The sequence below is a fragment of the Pseudonaja textilis genome, chromosome 6 (genome assembly GCF_049901715.1).
Source record: "Pseudonaja textilis isolate UNSWEBS1 chromosome 6, rPseTex1.2, whole genome shotgun sequence".
NCBI lineage: Eukaryota > Metazoa > Chordata > Lepidosauria > Squamata > Elapidae > Pseudonaja > Pseudonaja textilis.
The window spans coordinates 20,980,105-21,000,892 of record NC_141995.1 but is presented as its reverse complement, the minus strand read 5'-3'; the positions used below and the strand labels follow the sequence as shown (position 1 = coordinate 21,000,892).

The window sequence follows — 20,788 nt, the reverse complement described above, 5'->3', positions numbered from 1 at the left end:
GAAAATGATGAACTTCAAATACAAAACAAATACTGGTATATGAAACAAAGGTGAATGGGTTGAGAGGAAGGTTGGATGAAGTTAATGAAATCTTGGGGAAAAGGTGAGAGAGAACAAAAGGCTAAATATGTGAACTGTATAAATGTGGCATAAACAAAAATGGTTAGCAAGCAAAGACAGCTATAAAGCAATATGATGAATGTTGTTGATATAAATTACTTTTCTTTTCTTTTTTCTTGTTTAATTCCTTTGGTTTATATTGTTTATTCTTTTTACTCTGCATAATGCTTGCTCTAAAACAGAGGTCTCATTCTCACGGCCCACGGGCCAATTGCGGCCTGCAGGACGACATCCTGTGACCCCCACCATGATATCAAAGAATAATATTAGTGTATAATATAAATATAAAGTATAATATAAAGTATAATATTATGCGGCCCAGCCTTACCCAGACTCTGCCTCCAGCGGCCCCCAGGTAAATTGTGTTTGAGACCCCTGCTCTAAAATGTATGTATGTATGTATGAAAATTAGTTAAATCAAGTTCATCTCTGCTGTAAAAATAGTTACCAGGCCAAGCTGAGAATTGTTTTTAAATCTGACGTAATCATCTTCACTCATAGATATAAAGATGTCTGCCAAAATACCCAGTGAGGTAGCTATTCCCTAAAAAAGAACACATATGAACAACTATAAGGCTCTTTATCTACATAATTCTAGTAGGACAAAGAAAATCAGCATTTTTTCACCACAGGAAATATTAAAATATATGTTTCTGAAGAAATTTTACTTTTTTGTTGCAACAGATTTGCAACAATCTATATTCTTCCATTTGTGAGCAGATCTGATCATGAAGATTACAATACATCTGGACAATATGAAGTACAGTAGTTGAACAAGATGAACTCTGTAGACACCAGTAAATAATAGACAACAGTGATATCAGGCACTTAAAAGTTTTATGCCTGCTGAACCAACTAAAGATTAATTGGAGATATTAATATTTTTCCAGATTAGTAGAGAGCTGAAGAATTCTAATAAATTAACTCATATTGCAGATGCAAATATAGAAATAAGGACATATATTTAAATTTCACAATTAATTCCCCAGCCAAACCACCTGCCATTCTTCAATTATTCCAAATCAGTAATTTCTCTTCAATTAATTTACTTGTAATTAATTTTCCACACTGATCCTGTTCAAAATTAAATTTGCCTTCAATTAATCACCCGCTTTCATCTTAAACTAAATTGCTTTAAGGTATAAACGTAATTTTTTGTGGTGGTGGTGGTTGTATATATGCCTGCTTATGTGCATGAATCCATGAGAGAAAGGACAGTGTCCACATTCTTTTAGGAATTCTATTTCTTTCTTAGATATATGCATCTATATAAACCAGAGTCTCAAAACTTCAACAGGTATTTCACTTTTTAAGATCAGAAAAGAGAGACAAAACTGTCCCTTAGATGTCAATGACTCAAGCATCAAAGGATTTAGAGAACATGGAATTTTGCCTCTTCAAAATAAACATTTTTTATGAAGCAGTCTGTTTCTTTGTAGTCATTTGAATGTAACAATCAGTGTTCAATATGTCCATTTATAATATGAGCTTTTAATAAGCACAGAAAGTGCTCGAACATAGGGCATGACTCAGTAGGAAATATTTAAGGTGTCAAAAAATACATTTATTACCTTCTTATCTGGCTGTGGAAGTGTAAAATAACCCAAAATTGAGGCCCAAATCAGCTCTGCTGCTTCATACCACATCCCTAAAACGCAATACACATAAACAAATTGTTCATTTTTAAAACATTCGTTTTATTTTTCAAAAAGAGTTTTACTACTGATGAATATTGGAGCCACTTACAAATTCTGATGACAAGGGCTGGACATTTTATGATAGGAACAAATACTATCAGGTAGTATTTATTCATAATTTATTTGTTACCATTTTAACAAAGTCTATTTTATATAAATATCTAGATCTATTTTTCTCTCTATATTAAAAGACAGCAATTACATGTCAATATAATGCAGAACAGGCCGCATATTAAAAATTATCCCAAAACTTCATATTTCTGTTAAGAAATATTTTTCAGTATGAAAAGCCTTTACTCATACTGGAAGATTATTTTGTTTGTGAATTAACATCTATATTAGTGCCTTCAAATCAGTCCTGAGGCCTGGCAATGATGTAGAATCCATGAAGTTTTATTGGCAACTATAGGTAGTTGCCAGTAAACTTCCTACACCTGATAGGAAATGACTGGTCGACTTTGGTACCTAAGGCAAGAGTAGAACTCTAGTTTCCCAGCTACTAATCCAATGTCTTTAATCACTACACTAGCTCTGTGGAGATCACTGATGTTTTGTTATTGATGTTATTATGTGAACTTCTTAACTCCTTAACTATTTATTTTTATAGATTTGAGTTTTTCTACAAGTTCATCCACATGAAACAGTTACTATGCAATCTATTCCAAAGTTGTAGCTTTGGAACAGCATAGAGATTCTTGGATTTATTACCCAGTTTCTGTAGAATTTGTCCTCTGATCTGTATACAGACAGATTGAACAAGAACACAATCACTTTCATTACAGTACTTCCATACTCCTAAAAAGCAAAAGTAAAATATCATTCAGAGCTTTAAAGATGAGGAATAATAATAGGAAGATTAGAATTTAACACTTGGATGAAATTAACAGTCCTTGTTTTACAGCTAGTTGGTTTATAACTTAAGCTCTGGGAGACATTCAAAGACATAAATACACGATTTTATGTTTTATTTAATGATTCATATTTATCACTCAATATAATTATAATATTTGCTATTATGTCTTTCTACAAAGATTCATTAATTAACATGCACACAAACACACACACACACACACATTATAGTTCTTCAGTGAGCCAAACTACAGCAATTTAAAAAAACGAGGATACTGTATATTAAAATTGGTTCCCAATAGACGTAACATGGAAGGTTAAACATGAGAAACTGAAGAAGTAAAGACCAAAACAAAGTTTTTCTCCCAACAAATTACTTTATAAGCATCCAAAATTATTTGCATATCCCACTATAGGCTATAACTAGCAATAACTGGAATTTATCAATTAAAATGGAAAGAAGTATAACAACCATAATTTATTTACCTGTTGCCCCATTGTCAATAATAAGACTGCTAAGAATATATTCAGCCTTCAATAATTTACCTAGAAATATTAAATATTTTTTTGGTTATAATCAACATGATACGGCAATGTCACTTCATGAGTAAGGTTCCAGGGTGAATACAGACAGCTGCATTAGTTCACATACAATTACACACATGCATTCAACTTTGTGATAATAATTTCTCACGTTTGACATAATTATATATATATGTAAGCTTAGATTCATCCAAACAAGTATTTTGTTCTATCTGACGTTTTATGCTTTCGATAAGCTACTTTGACTGACACTGAATTAAAAGAATGAACAGAGACCTATCTCTCTGTTTTGTTGACACATCTATTTTTCAGATACGCCAGAATGCTAGAAAACTTAATATTTCTGTTTGTATTGTGTTGAAATGAAGTTATTAAAAAAGATCATAAGTTCATAACCATTTACCAACTGCTGAACAAAAACAGATTTCATTTTTTTCTTACAATAATTTTTCCCCAAAATAAAAAACAGTGTGATGTATTGGTTAAGATTCTGGCCTAGAAAATACAAGAGAGTTTTAGTCTCTCCTTAGGCATAAAAGCCAGCTGGGTGGCTCTGGGTCTGTCATCTGTCTCATCCCAACTCACCTCATAGCATTCTTATTGTTGGAAAAAAGAGGAAGGAGTATGACGTATGCTTTCTGTCTTGCGTTACTTGGTATTAATCTTGAATTACTTAGAATTAACTCAACAGCAATACTTATGTTCTTTGCTGAGACCGAAGGAAAATCTTTGGTCTATATAAGCAGGTTACTTGTACAATACTATTTGTAACCTTGAGTATCTGCAGATTTTTTAACTCCTTATATGCAGCTTGAACTGTATTCAGAAAATATTAAAACTGGTTAATCTATTTTAAGACACTTTTGTTCCAAAATACAGCAATTTACCCCTCAGTATTTATGATTTTAAAATTTAAAATTTTAAAATTTAGTAGCTGGAGCAGTGACATTGTGCAGCGAGCCAGAACACATAGTTGTGGTCAATTGGTTGTAGAGTGCTAGTTCCTATGCAAGGCAATCTGTGCTGTGATTGGTTGCTGTGGGTGTGGAGTGGGAGTTTCTTTGTTTCCCGCCTTTTTTCCCCTGTGTTCTGTAATTAAACTAATGATGCTCCTGCTGTGTTGATTTACCTGTTAATGCTCCTGTTTGCCTGACTATCTAATTTGGTGTGTGTGTGTGTGTGTGTGTGTGTGTGTGTATGTATATATAATGTGTGTGTGTGTGTGTGTGTGTGTGTGTGTATGTGTATCTTTGGTTATTCGGGTTTTCTCCCACATAAAATTGGAAGTATCTAGAGACGTTTTGATGAAGTCTCATTCATCATCTTCAGGCTTGTGTCTTGGCTTTGTGCTTCTGAGAAGCACAAAGCCGAAGACACAAGTCTGAAGATGATGAATGAGACTTCATCGAAACGTCTCCTAGATACTTCCAATTTTACGTTGGAGAAACCCGAATAACCAAAGATACACATACAAATACCCCAGAACCTCAGAAAACAAATATACATACATACATACATACATACATACATACATATATATAGTTCTGACTCTTTTTTTTTTGAAATTTTATTTGGGTTTTCACAAAAACAAAATACAAATAAAACATCTTTTTTGAAAATAGTATGGTCCCTAGAAACAAAGTAACAATAAAGCACCAGGACCAGACGGGATACCGGTAGAACTTTACAAAATTATCATAGAACAAATTGGACCACTGATGCTGGATGTATTTAATGAGGTACTCTTAGCAGCCAAGATGCCGGACTCGTGGAGGGGAGCCTTAATTTCGCTGATCCCGAAGGAGGACCTTGACCACAGACTTATTAATAATTATAGACCAATTTCGCTCCTGAATGCAGATTATAAATTATTCTCTTCTATAATAGCCAATAGATTAAAACAGGTTTTAAATACTTATATCCATGAAGATCAAAACGGATTTCTCCCATTTCGACAAATTAAGAATAATTTAAGAACAGTGATAGACATTTCAGAATACTATGAAGCCCACCCGAAAAACAATTTGCATTTATGTTCTTGGATGCTGAAAAAGCATTCGACAATTTAAATTGGCATTTCTTAATTCAAAAATATATAATATGAATCTTGGCACCAGATTTGAAAATGTCATCACTACAATTTACCACACTCAACAGGCAAACATTCTAATAAATGGGGAACAAACTGGCCCGATAAAATAGAAAAAGGGGTAAGACAGGGTTGCCCTCTCTCCCCTCTGCTTTTCATATTCGCTCTAGAATCTCTTCTGACGTATATTAGGCAAAATTTGAGAATTAGAGGTTTGAGGATCAAATCAGAAGAATATAAAGTACAGGCTTTCGCAGATGATTTGGTTTTTTTCTGGAGGAGCCCATAGAAAAAGGACACAACTTATTAGAAGAACTAGAACGATTTGGAGAAGTTGCGGGATTTAAAATAAACAGGGGAAAAACAAAATTAATGACTAAAAATTTAACAGGAGACCAGAATAAAGAGCTAGAGACAACAATGGGAATACAAGTGACAAAAAAAAATTAAATACTTAGGAATTTGGCTAACTCCACAAAGCAAATCGTTAAAAGAAAACAATTATGATAAACTTCTCCAACAAACTAAGAAAGACTTAGATTTTTGGAGCAATTTACAACTTTCCTTATTGGGCAGGATTGCTTTGATTAAGATGAATATTCTGCCAAAATTTCTATATTTATTCCAGACAATACCAATTAAACTAAATAAAATTTTTTTACGGAACTAAACAAGATAACATTGAATTTTATTTGGCAGGGGAAAAAAGCTAGGATTAACGTAAAAGCCCTACAAGATTTGAAAAGCAGAGGAGGGTTAGCCTTGCCAAACTGGGAAATATATCATACGGCAGCCACCCTCCTATGGATAAAGGATTGGGTGAACCTAACCAACAAAAGAACACTAGTATTAGAAGGCCTACGATATGCAGAAAGGGTGGCATGCCTTTTCTGTGGGAATCTGGGAAACCCAGGCAATCATATTTCCATAGGCATCTTATCAGGGACTCTTTATTAACTAATTGGAAAAAGTACGTAAAAAGCTTTATTTAAAAATACCGATTTGGATATCCCCTAATGGAAGCGATAGTACACCCTAATAATTTGGATATAACCAAAATGATTAAGTACAAAAATTTATTAGACCCACAAGGAAAATTGAAAACACGACAAGAACTGCAAGAGCGAGGATTTATAATTGATCAGTGGGTGTACCTACAAACTCATAGTAAATACAAACAAGACATTAAGGAATTCGGAATCTACAATAAATTACAGACCCTAGACAAAATTCTACTAGGACCAAGTAAAAAAATATATCTAAATTTTACAAATATTTATTAGAAACAGAACTAGAACAAGAAATTGTCAAGGGAAATATGATTGCGTGGAGCAGAAATGTGGGTCGGAGCATTACCCTAGCAGAATGGGAAAAGATCTGGAACAGGAACATTAAGATCACAAAATCAGCAGCTTATAAAGAAAACGTATATAAAATGTTTTATAGATGGCACCTGCCCCTTCGAGATTGGCGAAGATGCACCCCAACACGAGCCCCAAGTGTTGGAAATGTCAACACATAGAAGGTACCTTCTTTCACATGTGGTGGTCATGCAAGGAAACCCAGAAGTATTGGCAAAAATTAGGCACTGGCTAGAGGAAATAACCATGGAACAAATTGAGTACAAACCAGAGTCCTTCCTTCTAGGAATTTTTGATAAACAAATATCCAAAAAGTCAAAGTATATTACAATCCACATCTTAACCTGCTGCCAGACTGGCATTTGCCCAGTGCTGGAAACTACCCTCTATCCCCACTGATCTTATGGTTATTCAGAAAATCTTACAATGCACCGAAATGGACAAACTAACACAAGCATTAAAAATAAAGAATCTTCAACCTATTATAGCAATTGGAATCCTTTGTACATTTGGCTTGATCAAAGATAGATCACCTCCAAGAAAATTAAGGCCGAGGCCTCCGAGGCAGAGATAAAGAAAAGCACTGCCGATGATAGTCTGGAAGAAGAAAAGACCTTACAGACAGTCACAAAAATATGGTTTTATTATAAATGTTTTCTCTACTTCTGTTATCCCCACTTTTTCCCCCCCCCACCCTTCCCTTCCCTTTCCCTCTTTCCTCTCTCAAGCTTTCCTCTCTTTCCCCCTTGGCCCATGCCAAGACTTGTTCGTCTTTTTGTTGTATATACTTTGTAGCTGTGTTGTCGTTGATTTTTTAAAAAGTAAAACTAATAAAGTTTATTAAAAAAAAAAAAAAAAAGAAAATAGTATGGTCCCAGGTTATCACTTCTTAATACAGATACAAAACTCAATTTCATGCTCATTTTTATATTCTATTCCATATCTTATTACCATTTTATATTTTCTACATAGTTTTTCCCCTCTTCTAATTTTCTCAACTTTGTTTTGATTATCTCAATTCAAATCATTATATTTATACTTTTGTCTGTCCTGTTACAATTTCACCTTATCTTTTCTTATTAAACAAATTTTTCCCTGTAGTTACCAATTAGAGTATGACACCTTTATATCCTTTAATTTTATCCATTCAAGCTCTTATTTAAGTTTCAATGTATAGCTTTAAGATTATAGCATTCAATATAATACATACGTTCCAATCGAATTCTGCTTGGTACATTCTTAAAATAGACACTATATTCTTAAAAAAGAAAAAATTATATATATATATATATGTAAATAAAACACATTCCATTCCAATTCAATTCTATCATTAATATGCATTAAAATCTTAACATCTTTAACATTTCTTTTCAATTGAATATCATACTTCCTTGGGAACACTTATAAACTTTCCATAGTTAATTCTTTTTTTCCCCATATTTCTCACTTATATTTTTTTAAATCATTACTAATAATTAAAAATGTTCCCTTTTAATTCTCTCAATAATTTTAATTCATTTATTTATTAACAAACATCCCACTGCATTACAATAAATATTTTATCCATCGTCATATTTTCTAAAGTTATTTCTATTTGTAATATAACAAAGCTATCTTATGTACCTTTGCAGAATCCCTTTTACAATTAAATTTTCACCCATTATCTCTAAACAAATGTATGGTTACAATCCTTATATCTTTTCCCTGTTTCTCCATTTCTTGTTTCTGTCTTTTACATCTTCTTTTCCTTGCCTTCTTCCCCCTCTTCTTCTCCCTCCCCTTTTTAACTCCTTGTCTCTCTACTTCTAACCCTCTCATCTGTAATCCACTCTTCTATTGCTTTCTAATATTATACTTATCTTTCAAATATTCTTCTTCTTTTTGGTTGTTTTTTCTCATCTTAAACCTTTCACTCTCTTTCCCCCCTTTTCTTTTTTCCCCCCACTTAAAATTATTTGATCATTAAAGATGGCTTCTTCTTTGTCCCAATCTTCTTGTTCTGCAAGCGTTTCTTGTTGCTTCTCATAGTTCCAGATCTCCATTTCTAAGAATTGAAACACGAAGCCAAAAGAACTTCTTGTGCATGCCCTTCTTGTGCATCTTCTTTCCATTTTTTAAGTTCCATTTTCAGTTCTTCTAAGAGTGATACCATTTTAAAAACTTTTAAACAACCACCCAGTTAATTTTAGTCGTCTAGATGCAAAAACAAAAAACCACCAAGTAATCTAAATAATCCAAGGCTGTTTCTACTTGCTTCTTTTTTCAACTTTCTCTTCCTGGGGTTCTATTATTTTGTTACCAAGTTTCCATTAAAATGTATCTTTGAGGAATCTTGTTAAAATTTCACTGTAAGTTCCTTTTAATTACAGTTCCATTCCTTAATTCCAGGCAGTCTCCTCCATTTTTCCAGATCCTGCCCTTCTATTCTTTTTTTTTTTTCTCCTTTCCAGCTTTTAAAATTTTTTAAATGTCCAGAAATCTTTATTTATCCCTTTGACTTTTATTTTCAGCTTAGATGCCTATTAATGTCAAAGTGGATTTTTTTTTCAGTTTCTTGCTTAAGTCTCTTAGCTGTCAGTATAAGGAAGGGAAGAAAAAAAAACCTAATCCTTTCTCTTCTCTCTCTCCTTCGCAGCTTCAAAATCTTCTTTGGGAACAATGTTGTTAAGTTTAAATTCCAGGGTACCTTATTTGTTGTTTTTGCTGTTTGACCCGGTCAACCAAAACTTTCTCTTCTTATCTCCCTCCTGCACATTCTTTTCCGGTCAAGTTCTTCTTTGTGGTGGCCATTTCTGACCACCGCTACAACCACTTTCAGGAAAGGGAGTAAGGGCCAGCTGGGGAGGAGAGATGCGGCTCTCCTTAACCCTGCAGGCAGTCTCCCCCCTCTTCACCACCTCTACGGGGTGACTTAGCCCCAAAATCAGCTGGCTCGGGGTGCTCCAGCGGCGAGCATGGATCAAAGCCTCGGAGAGATGAGGTTTTGGTCTGTTGCCAAAGAAGCTCAAACCAGAAGTCATATGGTTCTGACTCTTACAGAAGCCTGACGATGGCAGATGAGATTCTGCTGAAATGTTGCTACAACTTTAAAAGCACAACTATAATAACATGGGAAAATACCCGAACAAAGCTGAATACCACACACACACACACACACACTCACACACATATACACATACATATATAGATAGATATAGATATAAAATATTTATTTATATAAAACAAGTTTGCGACAGTGTCTCTGATTCCATTTGGACACCTGCTGTCCAATTCTCTGACAGGTTATTGGCCCAGAAGTGCCCTGAAAAGCTAGTAGTATTTTTCTGAGGTAAAAGTGTCTTCATGGCCTGAGGGAGGTTAAGGACGATTGGCAGGGAGCAGCCTTTAGGCAACAAAAGCTCTAATTAGTGTTTTCCACATTCTTTTACAATTTTCTCCTGTTTTCCTTCCCCATTAGAAACTTTGTGCTGGCAAAGTGCATGGCATAAAGAAATGTCACCTTCAGAAAGAGACAAAGTATCCTCTTGAAAGTCAAGTATCTTCTAATTGGAATTGGGCTAAGAAAATGGAGAAAGGGTCAAGGGCTTGCAGACAGCATTTCATTACCTGAATTCACAGAGATGCGAGCCTGACGGATAACCAGCTGAGGGGCAATTGGTACCGTAGGCTCAAGCTGATGCAGCCGTTTGACAATTTGGAGAAGCTGGCTGGAACCATCAACCCAATATAGAAACCGGTCAACCAGAAATGCAATAGCTGTTGCTGTCAGATAGTCCCTGCTGGCAATGGAGGTTTTTAAGCAAACCTGAAAAGAGGACCAAAAATATGTGAATAGGAACAAGCTGCCCTAGGAAACTCTTTGCAGAGGATGATCCATGAAATACACATTCACCCAGGAGATAGAGAAGGTACCAAGCTGTAATATTTCTTCACTTATTTCTCTGAAAGATGTTTACGCTTTCCTTGAGCTGCAGAAACTCCCAAGACAAAGTTGGGACGTATTTCATCCAATGCAGAATAGAAAAGGTGGAAAGGGACTTAAACAAGACTTTACACAATATCGTATATACTTTTGGTGTAGCAGTGTAATATTTTACCTTTGTGTGCAGTGACATTTTTCAGGTTCACTCAGCTTGTTAACCAAAGTTAGGTGAGAAACTTAATCATGTAAACAAATATATAGATTGTACTAAGCTGCTAATGGTTTAGTTTGTTGATTAAGCCACTGTAAATCTGTTTACTGTTAAAAATATAAAATATGGTTGACAAACTACAGAGACTGAATTCACACCACAGGCTAGACTAAGCCACCGTACAGTTTAAGCATAATGTGAACCTAGGTATTAAGTTAATCTACAACTAAAAAAGTTACGTTTGGTTCTCACTAAAATCAATGGGACTTAAATTGTGGAGAATATATCATATAAATTTTAATCAGAACTAAGAACTGCGCACAGCATCTCTTCACATAAGTGCAAGAACACTCTCTTCCAGTCATGAGAATTTCACCACATGTCTCTTTTCCTTATAAAAAAACATTGAATGCAGACTCCCTTTCACTATAGTGAAGGACATTTTCCTGCATGGTATTAGCAGGAATGCAGAGTATATGTTTACTCAGAAGATTAGGGGGTTAATTATTTTGAAACTTGCTCTTCAGGTGATTTAGGCAATAAAAAACCGATTCTTTTTAAGGATTTTTGAAAGTAAAATAAAATGTGGCAATTGAAACGGATTCCCCTTTTCCTGGAACATATACTTTCCACTATGGGACGAATTCCCCATCTTTGAAGCACCTGTAAATTGATACTGCCTAGGTATAAATTCTTCACAGTGCTCCAGCATATACCATATGTATAAGCATTGCCTTCATTGCCTAATATATTTTTCTCCTTTGCATCTTGCGTTCTTTTAAGAAACTGAAACACAAAAGCATGGGAGAGGGTGACCTGCCAGACAAAAGAGCCTTTGAGTTCCTAGGAAAAGGAGATGTGAAGAAGGGTAGGAGGAATCCAAGTGGCCCTATTATTTCCACTTGCACTAATTAGACATTTTTCTGTCAGCTATTGAGCACCACTGAGAGGCCAAACTCACTGAATTCATTTCTAAAGTGTTTACAGAAGTTTGCATCTGTTTGTGTCTCTTCAGGAGGAAAATAAGCACTTCAATAGCATTGTGAAAAAAATCTATACCAAGTTTCCCTATTCTGGGAGGCTGGGCAGCTGCATAATTTATCTCTCTGCTTTAATGCTGAAACCTCTTGTAACCTTCTTCAAAATCAAGTTGACATAAAATAGGGCAAAGTCAAGATAGGGGAAGAATATTGTCTATTTTTTTTTCTTTCCTTCAAGGTAAGATGGCACTTCACTCTGATAAATTTAGCTTGATATTGGTTGTTGATATTATAAACTCTTTTCTACTCTCTCAACAACATGCTAAGAAAATATTTGACTATTTCTTTGCCTATGGAATCACACAACAGCATTTAGTCCACAAGAAAAATTTAAAGAGTGTAACAATTATTTTATACTTGAAGTCTAATAAATCAACTAATTTCTTCCTCTCAAAATCATTGGCAGAAATCTAATAAAATTATTTCTCACAGGAGACACTAAATTCTGTCCAATTCAATTCTGTTGATTTCAAAGCCTATAATAAAATGTAGTTTGCCATTGTTTCTTTAAAAAATATGTGCTTCTGGAATCTTCTTTTTTGATAGATTAAATGTTGAGTTATAGCAAAGCTAGCTTCCCTTTTTGATAGCATCATGTAGAAGCATGATGGAGCTGGAAGGATGGTACGCTAGTTCAAATGTTCCTATTCACGCAGATCAAGAAACTCTTAAGAAGAGTTCATCTTGATGAAGGTAATGAAGAGATTGAAGACTTCCCTTTTAAGATAATCTGGTCAATAAACTAGGATTGGATTTAATAGTGTTTAGGAAAAACAACTGATCTTTGTAAACTTATTTTTTTACTTTTTCACTTTCTCTAGCTATAGTTAAAACTAATTATAATCTAATAATTTTGAAAGTAAACCAGCAATAGTAACTGAAAGAAAAGCAGTTTCTTGTGTTACCATCAAATAATGACTATGTATAAATATCCTGATAGAAAAAAGGGAAAATATGCTTATTAATTGGAAATGTATGGTACATTACATCAGTATAATTAGTATGTATCAGTATAATCAAATAAATGATTTATATTACTCCTTCCATATATGCATAATATGTAAGCTAAGAATAGCTGGTTTCTGTATGACTTTCACATATTATAGGTTTTTCAAAACCCATTAAGCTAATATCTTACAATTTACGCTCAACTCCTGGAGTCTACGTGCAAACAGTTATAAATGTTCTTTGTAGTAGTACAGAAGTGGCTTCTTATGGCCTTTTCCCATGATTTTCCCCTGATTTTTCAAATCCCCAGTCTAGTTTGCAGCCTTGATTTTTCTTGTAGTCTCTGATTTAAATATAATTCAGGTCTGACTCTGTTCAACTTTGCCAAGTTCAAGCAGGTGCTGCCACCTGCTGTGGCAAAATAAGTTTGTACTGTTAACGATATCAAACTACTGTCCTTTAGCCAGAGCGCATAGTTGTGCTAGTGCTTCTGTATTTGAATGCTTCCATTCACTATATAATCTCAGTAATGTCTTGCCAGTTTTGAAGCAAAACCAGCTTTGATCCGGCTGGTTTTGTTTTCAATTCCACACATACGTCCCACCTCCCCATAAAAAAGTGACTGGCACATATAGATGCATCCAATGTACCTCCACCAAATTAGTATAATTTCAAATAAACCATTTTAAAATTGTAATTGCAGTATTTTTTTTTGTCAAAATATAGTGTAGAAATTATTGATTCAGTAAATGCAACAGCCCAACTTTTTAAAAAATACAATGTAAAGAGGATGGATGGGAAAAAAGTTTTTGTATTCATCATGGCTACAGAGAGGAATAAGCATGAACTCTGCTTGAACATCTGTTCAGTGTGTGTATGTAATTGAATTTAGGGCACAAAAGGAACTTCATGGCTAGAGAACTGAAGAAGGTGCAAATGGAATTAGATTTGCAGAATTCTATGTTAATTTAAATGTTTGCATCTGGATATGTATGCAGATTGGGGATGAAAAATTGTTTTCCCACAGAGCTTTTTACAAAAAGAGAGGAAGAATGTCCTATATTCTAGGATCTTATTTTAGCGATTTAAATCCTTTATCGGATTCATAGTTTCATTTTTAGCCTCAAGGCCAATGCTATGACACCAAGCATTTGCCAGAAAAATTCCTACTTCTTCAGAAACACCTGCTCCAGTGATTGTTATAAATATTATAAATGCAAACAGAACCAATGTCTCCTAAAGTCCTTTGCTGGTTCTGACTCTGTATGTTATAATGGCTCCTCATTACAGACTGAATCACCACCACCAAGTCTTCTAGGAGTTTACAGCTTTTACAGTATTAAGAGCAAGCTGATTTTGCATTATAATTCTGCAAGTTATGTTTTCTCATTAAATTCAAATTTTGAAATAACTTTGAATCTTTTGAATTAATGACATTGCAAATCCCAAATATTTTTAGAATGTCTCAGGAATCTTATTTTTGGAAGTGTGCAGATTCTACCACAGTACATGTAGCTTAGCTGCATCAAGAATGAGACTGATTTCAATAAGTTTTTGGCAACTCTAGTTTGTGATCACAAAACACTCAACAAGAATCAACACTTGGCTATGAAAAAACTAGATTCCCAAATAGGGGCATCAATGAAGTCTCTTTTGACTTATCCTTCGAAGGGAGCTTCCCACATTTTGTGACTATTTTTACCTTCCAATATGGAGACAAGGCATAGCACAATGGTTGAGGCATTAGTTCAGAAAGATCAGGTTCAAATTCTTCTTAAATATCAGAAGTTAATTGGGTCACATGGGTAGCTACTAGCTACACAACAGAACTGTTATAGGAAGAACTGGAAGAGGGAACCATAGTTACATAATTTTGAGGTCCTGGGATAAAGGCAGAATTACAAACCTAACAAATAAATAAAAATACGATTATGTTAGTCCTGGTGGATATTATCTTCTAAAGGCAAAAAGTAGAAGAAAAAGACTTCAAAAATAGCAATTGAAATAAATAATTGTAGCAAATAAGAGTAAAAATTGAATGCTGAAGAAATTCTAAGTTGGTAGTTAAAATTAAAAATGTTTGGGCTTTTTTTGAATAATCATTCAAATAACTTCAACAACTATTAAAAGCGTTCTTAGTGTCCAGAGAGACCATATTTTCTGCACTTTATTGAATCAATTAAACATTTATTATAAGATACATTAATCTGAATTTAAATTAATGAATGAGAATGACATCCAAACCACTTAAAGAATTCATGAAGAATTGTGCTAAGAGTTATCATATCTTCCTTTTATTTCAAATTCCTAGCTAAAAGTTCAACAGTGAAAATCATGAAGAGGAAAAAAAAAATTGCAGGGTATACATTTCACTCCATCTATTTTTGAAGATTGATAAAAACCAACAATATGGGGGTTCTTTGCACTCCCTGCCTGCTCCTCGATGTCTTTTATGATCGTTCTCATTCTGCTAGTTTTATACAATAGGATTCTGCAGCCAATGCCAAGCCGAACTGTTTAAAAGGCTGATGTAAGCAGCCCCGATTGCTTTGCATACTCAGCCAAGCAGTGGTCTGCAAACAAAGCTTGGCTTGTAACAATGCAAGGCTAAGTCAAATTTTCAGACAGGAGACCCAAGTGCTCTCACAGAGATACTTTGAGATCAGGGAAGCTACTCAAGAAGTAAGATGCTGCATGCTGTGAATAAGGACCACAAAATCTGGCCTTCCAGAATAATAAACACTTCATTCAAGGCTCCCAGAGCATTTACAAACACTGGTTCATTCTGGTCGAGAGCTTATTCTAAACTCACCACTTTAGAATAAACCCAGACATAATGTGTTAACTGTTTTTACCAACAATACCAACAAAGGGTTATTTGTGTTTCTGGGAGAATTAAAATAATTCCTCAAATCATATGAAAACAGTAAAAATTTCATTTTTAGCTGTCAAGCTGTAATTTTAAAAAAATACATAAAATACATAAAAAAATACATGAAAATCTGATAATGCCTCAATTATTTAAAAGCAAAGTGGGGGGAAAGCAAAGCAGGAAAGGAAAAAGCCTTTCTTGACTAATACTAATAATATGGGTCAAAATGTCAGTCAAAGTACGATTAAAAGGAAAACAAAAAGAAGTGTCTCTTTTCTCCTGCAGTACAATGGTGCCGGAATATAAATTACCAATGAAACTGAAATAATACTTCAAAGCCCACAGGGAAAGGAGGACAGTATTTGGAAATAACTTCTTATGGTAGAATGGAACCAGGAAAATGATGGGTAACCCACAAACTTTGGGACACTTGAGTGAATCGTTTCAAACTAGCATGACCTGGGGCCAAGAGACCTATAGCCTGTCACCCCAAGATCTGCTTTGTTTTGCTGGGGCAGCTGCAGTTATCAACAGATGTTTCAACAATAAATAATTGGTATCATCCCAGAAATGGTTCATCTACCTGGGGTGAGAATATAATGTGTGCAAACATGGCTTTGCTATTACAGCCACATTAATCTCCTATCTATCCAGGTTTCTCGGGGAGTTTTACTGCAGGTGTTTTTCCTAGGAGGGAGCAGACAAATGCTTTTGAGTCTAGGGGCTTTGTGGGCATTGTCAAAGGGTCAGCCTCTACCATAAATTTCTGTCTAAGGCCACACACCAGAAAGGAAAAGAAAAGTTAAAAGAAAAAGAAAAAAAGGAGCGGGGGTGGGGGTGTAAGGGGAGAGAGGGAAGAAGTAGAAAATAGCCAAAACAAATTCAGAATCACAATAAAACTCCACTTAGTGCCAGGAATTTGTAAAACAGCAACTCAGCCCTCCTCCTCTGTCAAGGCGTGTAAGTTACATCACACACGCAAATTAAATCCATTTGCTTATGGAGGGGAAGAAGAATGACTTGGTATTGATTCAATAGAACTTTAAATATTACAGCTCTCTTCTGCATGATGTCAACATTCAGTATTCTATTTGAACCCACTTGGCGTCTTACATTTTACACATTTCTCTGGTTAACGGCCCACAATCCCATGGATAAAGCTTGGAAATTCATATCCATGGAAATACCTTTTAGTAACATTTTAAAGGCAGCATTTAGCAGAACAAGCTGCCAATAGGAAGTTGGATCCCTTGGATGGGAAGAGTCCAAATAAAATATTATGGAATCCAAAAGAGCATGCCTATTAGAAATATCTTATCTCTATGCATTTGCCTGAAATGTAGTAGACACAAGTGAGCAAAAAGTGGAATTGTTACATTAGAGAATTGGTCCAGGCAATTTGTGGTGCCTGATGATTTTTGGATATTAGGATTGTTCAAGTGATTCAGATTCAAAGACAAAGCATCATTTGGACCCTGAGTGGGTGTATATGAAATATTTTCTGGGACACCTTAAAGGAACTGCCTCTTTGTTTGGGCTTCTATGTCTGTTTTTCCATTTGTAGGAAAAGGTGTCTGGTTAATGGCCCTAAAAGGTGCTAATTGCACACTCACAGAACTTTAAGTCACATGTTGCCCTTTGAATAGATTTGATTTCATTCTTCAGCACGAAATGTTTCCTCTATAAGAGGAGGCTTAATTCATCTTTCAGTGCTAATACTGTAGTTTGGGTAAGTCAGAAGAAATACTACTTTCACGGGATATCTTAGTTTGCTTTCTTTTCCACTGACTCATTGACATCCTAAAGCCCTAGGACAAAGTAACCCAAAAGTATACCGGGGTTAAAAATAATAATTTTTTGTAATAATAATATTACAATAATAATAAATTAGGAAATATACAAATTTGTTTTCCCAAATACTAAAAATCAGCTACCCACCACCTAGTAGCTTTGAGAAGAAAGGAAGCTTCTAAAAAAATCTTCAAATGGAAATACCCTTTTCAAAATTACAATCATAATGTAACAAATGAAAGAAGTTTTCTGTCCCTCAACAGAGAATTAGGCAAGCCCACTAATGTCAATCTTTATCTAACAGGTAAAATTTAGAATGAAAATTTTCACCTCAAGGGAAAAAAAACTTAGAAATTTTAATCACTGCCATAAGTAACTATCATGGAACTATTATTTCAGAAGAGATTTATCTACTTACTATTTGCTTTGATAACTAGAATCATAATGGCACATATTTGATTTTTTTTATCATTTTATGCTCACCTTCATGTGGCTGAATAAGATTATCTATTCTTTATCAGGCTAACAGATAAAATCTTAGATTTGAGTTTTTCATTTGCACACTCCAAAGTACACCTGATGCACTTGAATGAGTGGCTTCTTTTATCTCGTCATTGCAGGAAGTCCCCTTGTGCATGAACCCAGTGCTTATATGAAATTTTGCAATATGTGAACAAAATCAAACCACTGACCCCATGTCTTCTGATTACAACAGAAATCAATTTAACTATCGACTTGAACAGAAGCAGGCTAGCAACTGTCATGGGGTAGAAGCAACAGTGAAAAATGGAGTGTGTGGGGGGGTCACCAGTGTAACAAGGAAGCTACCATCTGTTGGGTCACTGTAAATTTAAGAGCTAGTGCAGGTTTCAAGGACAGGTGTCTTTGGTGTCATACCAGTAACTCATGCAGCCTTGCATTGATCATATCTTGCAAATTTGTTTTGTCTTCAAGGTCTATGGCTTGTTTGTATTGCCACCTTTCTGGCACAAAGGGCCACTTCATTTCCTTGGCCTCTTCGATGAGGGTCCTCAAATCCTCAGGGAGTGAAGCTGAAAGGATCAAAGGGCAGGTAAGTGAGTCAGCCATAAAGGTTACAAGGTGATACCTTTCTTGTTGAAAGCATTCCCTTCCCCAGATTGCCTCTAAGGAACTACAAGCTGCCACTTCTTCCAGCAAGAGACCAACAGGGAGAGGGGCTACCTGTCATCAGGTGACCTCTCATCCTTTGCCCTGCAGCTAAACTGGAGCTGTCTGCCATTAAAGAAAGAAATTTAGCAGGAAGAGAAAGACTGGATTGTTTCATGGGTATCATCACAAAGCGTAAGTTGGAAAGGAATGGAAGATATAGGATGCTCACAGAAAATTCATGAATTTGGATATAAAGGATTAAAGTAACAAATACATGGCTTGATTGTTTTCCCTTTCAATATTACGCATACAAAAAATATGGACCATTTCATTAATATCAGATATGTTTATGCCCTTCAGAAGTTCAAGGCAGCTCATATAGATGTCTATTCATTTTAACCATTGCAAAATGATTTTGTGAGGTAGGTTGGGCTGATTCAAGGTCACCTAGCGTATTTTCATGGTTGAAAGTCTTTCTCAACTTCTTGAACCTTTATGCCACATTGATTCTCAACAAAATTGTTAATTATGTTTGACATTTTGCATCCCAAGCTAAGAACTCAGACAAGTATCATAATGGACTGGATCCAGGTTTGAACACTCTTGTTCTATAAATGGGGTTAACGATTATCTTTTCTATCCTGCTAAAAAAGTTGTTTAGAAGAAAGTGGGAGATATTGTGAAAATTATCATTTCAGCCCAATTATCTAATGATTCTAAGTTCTCGTGGTGAAAAGCAGCTTTTCATGAGACACTATTCCAATATTAAATTAGGATAAGAGATAAGCCTGCAACTATTATCGTGATGGATAAGTAGAATCTCAAGGAAAGCCAGTGATATATATGGTAGTAAAGATACTGAACTAGCAGAAAATCCAGCTTTAGATCCACCCTCCACCATGTTATTTCTTAATCAATGGATCAGTTTTTAAATAAATCTTCACTAGAATTCTTTGTTGATCAGCTTATGCGTTGGGGAAGTATGAAAAGTGTATGAAAAAGGAACTAACATGGAAGATAAGAAAGATAGTGTTGCTACAAAGACAAGTAGATAGATAGATAGATAGATAGATAGATAGATAGATAGATAGATAGATAGATACAAATTTTTATTTATCATGGTTTTAATATGTGCAATAATCAGCATTTGCATTTAATTTCAACAATTGATGCTAAAGATGATTTTGGGTGTTAATAATTTCAACAATTATTTAACAGCTTAGGGATTTACAAACTGGGAAGATACCTTTCGAAATAATCTTTTCCTCTCTTTTCCCTTTCATCTCCTAAATTCTGCCTCATCTGAGCATCATAGAAAATAAAAACAGCTCCTTGTTTTGAATTCACGAACCACTATAATAAAATAAGCTGCAACATTCCTGTTATCTTGCAACCATGATGTATGCTTTATGAATTAGTTGCCAAAAATTCATGTTATAGCTTTGTGATGTAACTTTGCTTCTTAACTACCTCCCTGTGAAGTTTTCAATACAAGTACTAAATAACAGGGCTTGCATTGTGATGTCATATTTTATCACCAGGAATAGAAATGGAGACCTACAAATTTTTAAATTTATCCTACAGAAAATCACATTAGGCCATGACCCAATTAACTGCATTTTAAGCCTAGTATTTCTACAACTTCAATCACTGAAGAATCTAAAGCAATAATCTCTGTCTCACCTTGTGACATTTATCAATATGCCCCATTTCACTGGTTCAGACAGATTTTTACCCTTATCTCAGCTGAGGATAATCGATCCTGGGAAGCTCTGAGTCTCAGATCCTTCACTTCCTGAAGCAGTTCACCTGGAGGGCCCTGTCTAATGAGGTGATTATAAAGGCATTGATGCAGCAGATCTGGAACTAAAGCAATTGTTCACCAAGATCTCTAGCATTTCACAAAGGAAGAAGCCAAGAAGAAACCACCTGATTAGAAGCTGCACAGCCCATCTGAAGAGAAGCAATACATGACAGGACGCTAGCCAGATGAATACTGGTGGATGCTGGTACGCAGACAGACTTTTCCCCCCTTATTTTCCTCCCCAAAAACTAAACCTGACCACATAGTTTTGTAGCGAAGCACGGTTGTTGAGCTAGTATCTATATCTGTATCTAATATTCTTTTGCTTTGGTGACTATTTATAGTACAGCTGTGTGGAGCTGAGATGAAATAGTGTCAAGGAAGCAAAAACACTTGGTACATCATAAAAA

The 20,788-nt window shown here is 35.0% G+C and overlaps 1 protein-coding gene across 4 annotated transcripts in view; it reads right to left on the bottom strand.

Moving 5' to 3' along the window:
- The window catches only part of ALPK1 (alpha kinase 1), a 60,854-nt gene that overhangs the window by 13,355 nt on the left and 26,711 nt on the right, over positions 1–20,788 (bottom strand). For all 4 annotated transcript variants that reach the window (XM_087935984.1, XM_087935985.1, XM_087935987.1 and 1 more), the window contains exons 3-8: positions 18,341–18,495; positions 10,266–10,464; positions 3,153–3,212; positions 2,526–2,612; positions 1,692–1,768; positions 569–664 (exon numbers count right to left, since the gene is read on the bottom strand). In XM_087935984.1, the coding sequence (XP_087792110.1) occupies positions 569–664; positions 1,692–1,768; positions 2,526–2,612; positions 3,153–3,212; positions 10,266–10,464; positions 18,341–18,495 (674 nt within the window). The remainder of the gene's footprint in view (positions 1–568; positions 665–1,691; positions 1,769–2,525; positions 2,613–3,152; positions 3,213–10,265; positions 10,465–18,340; positions 18,496–20,788) is intronic.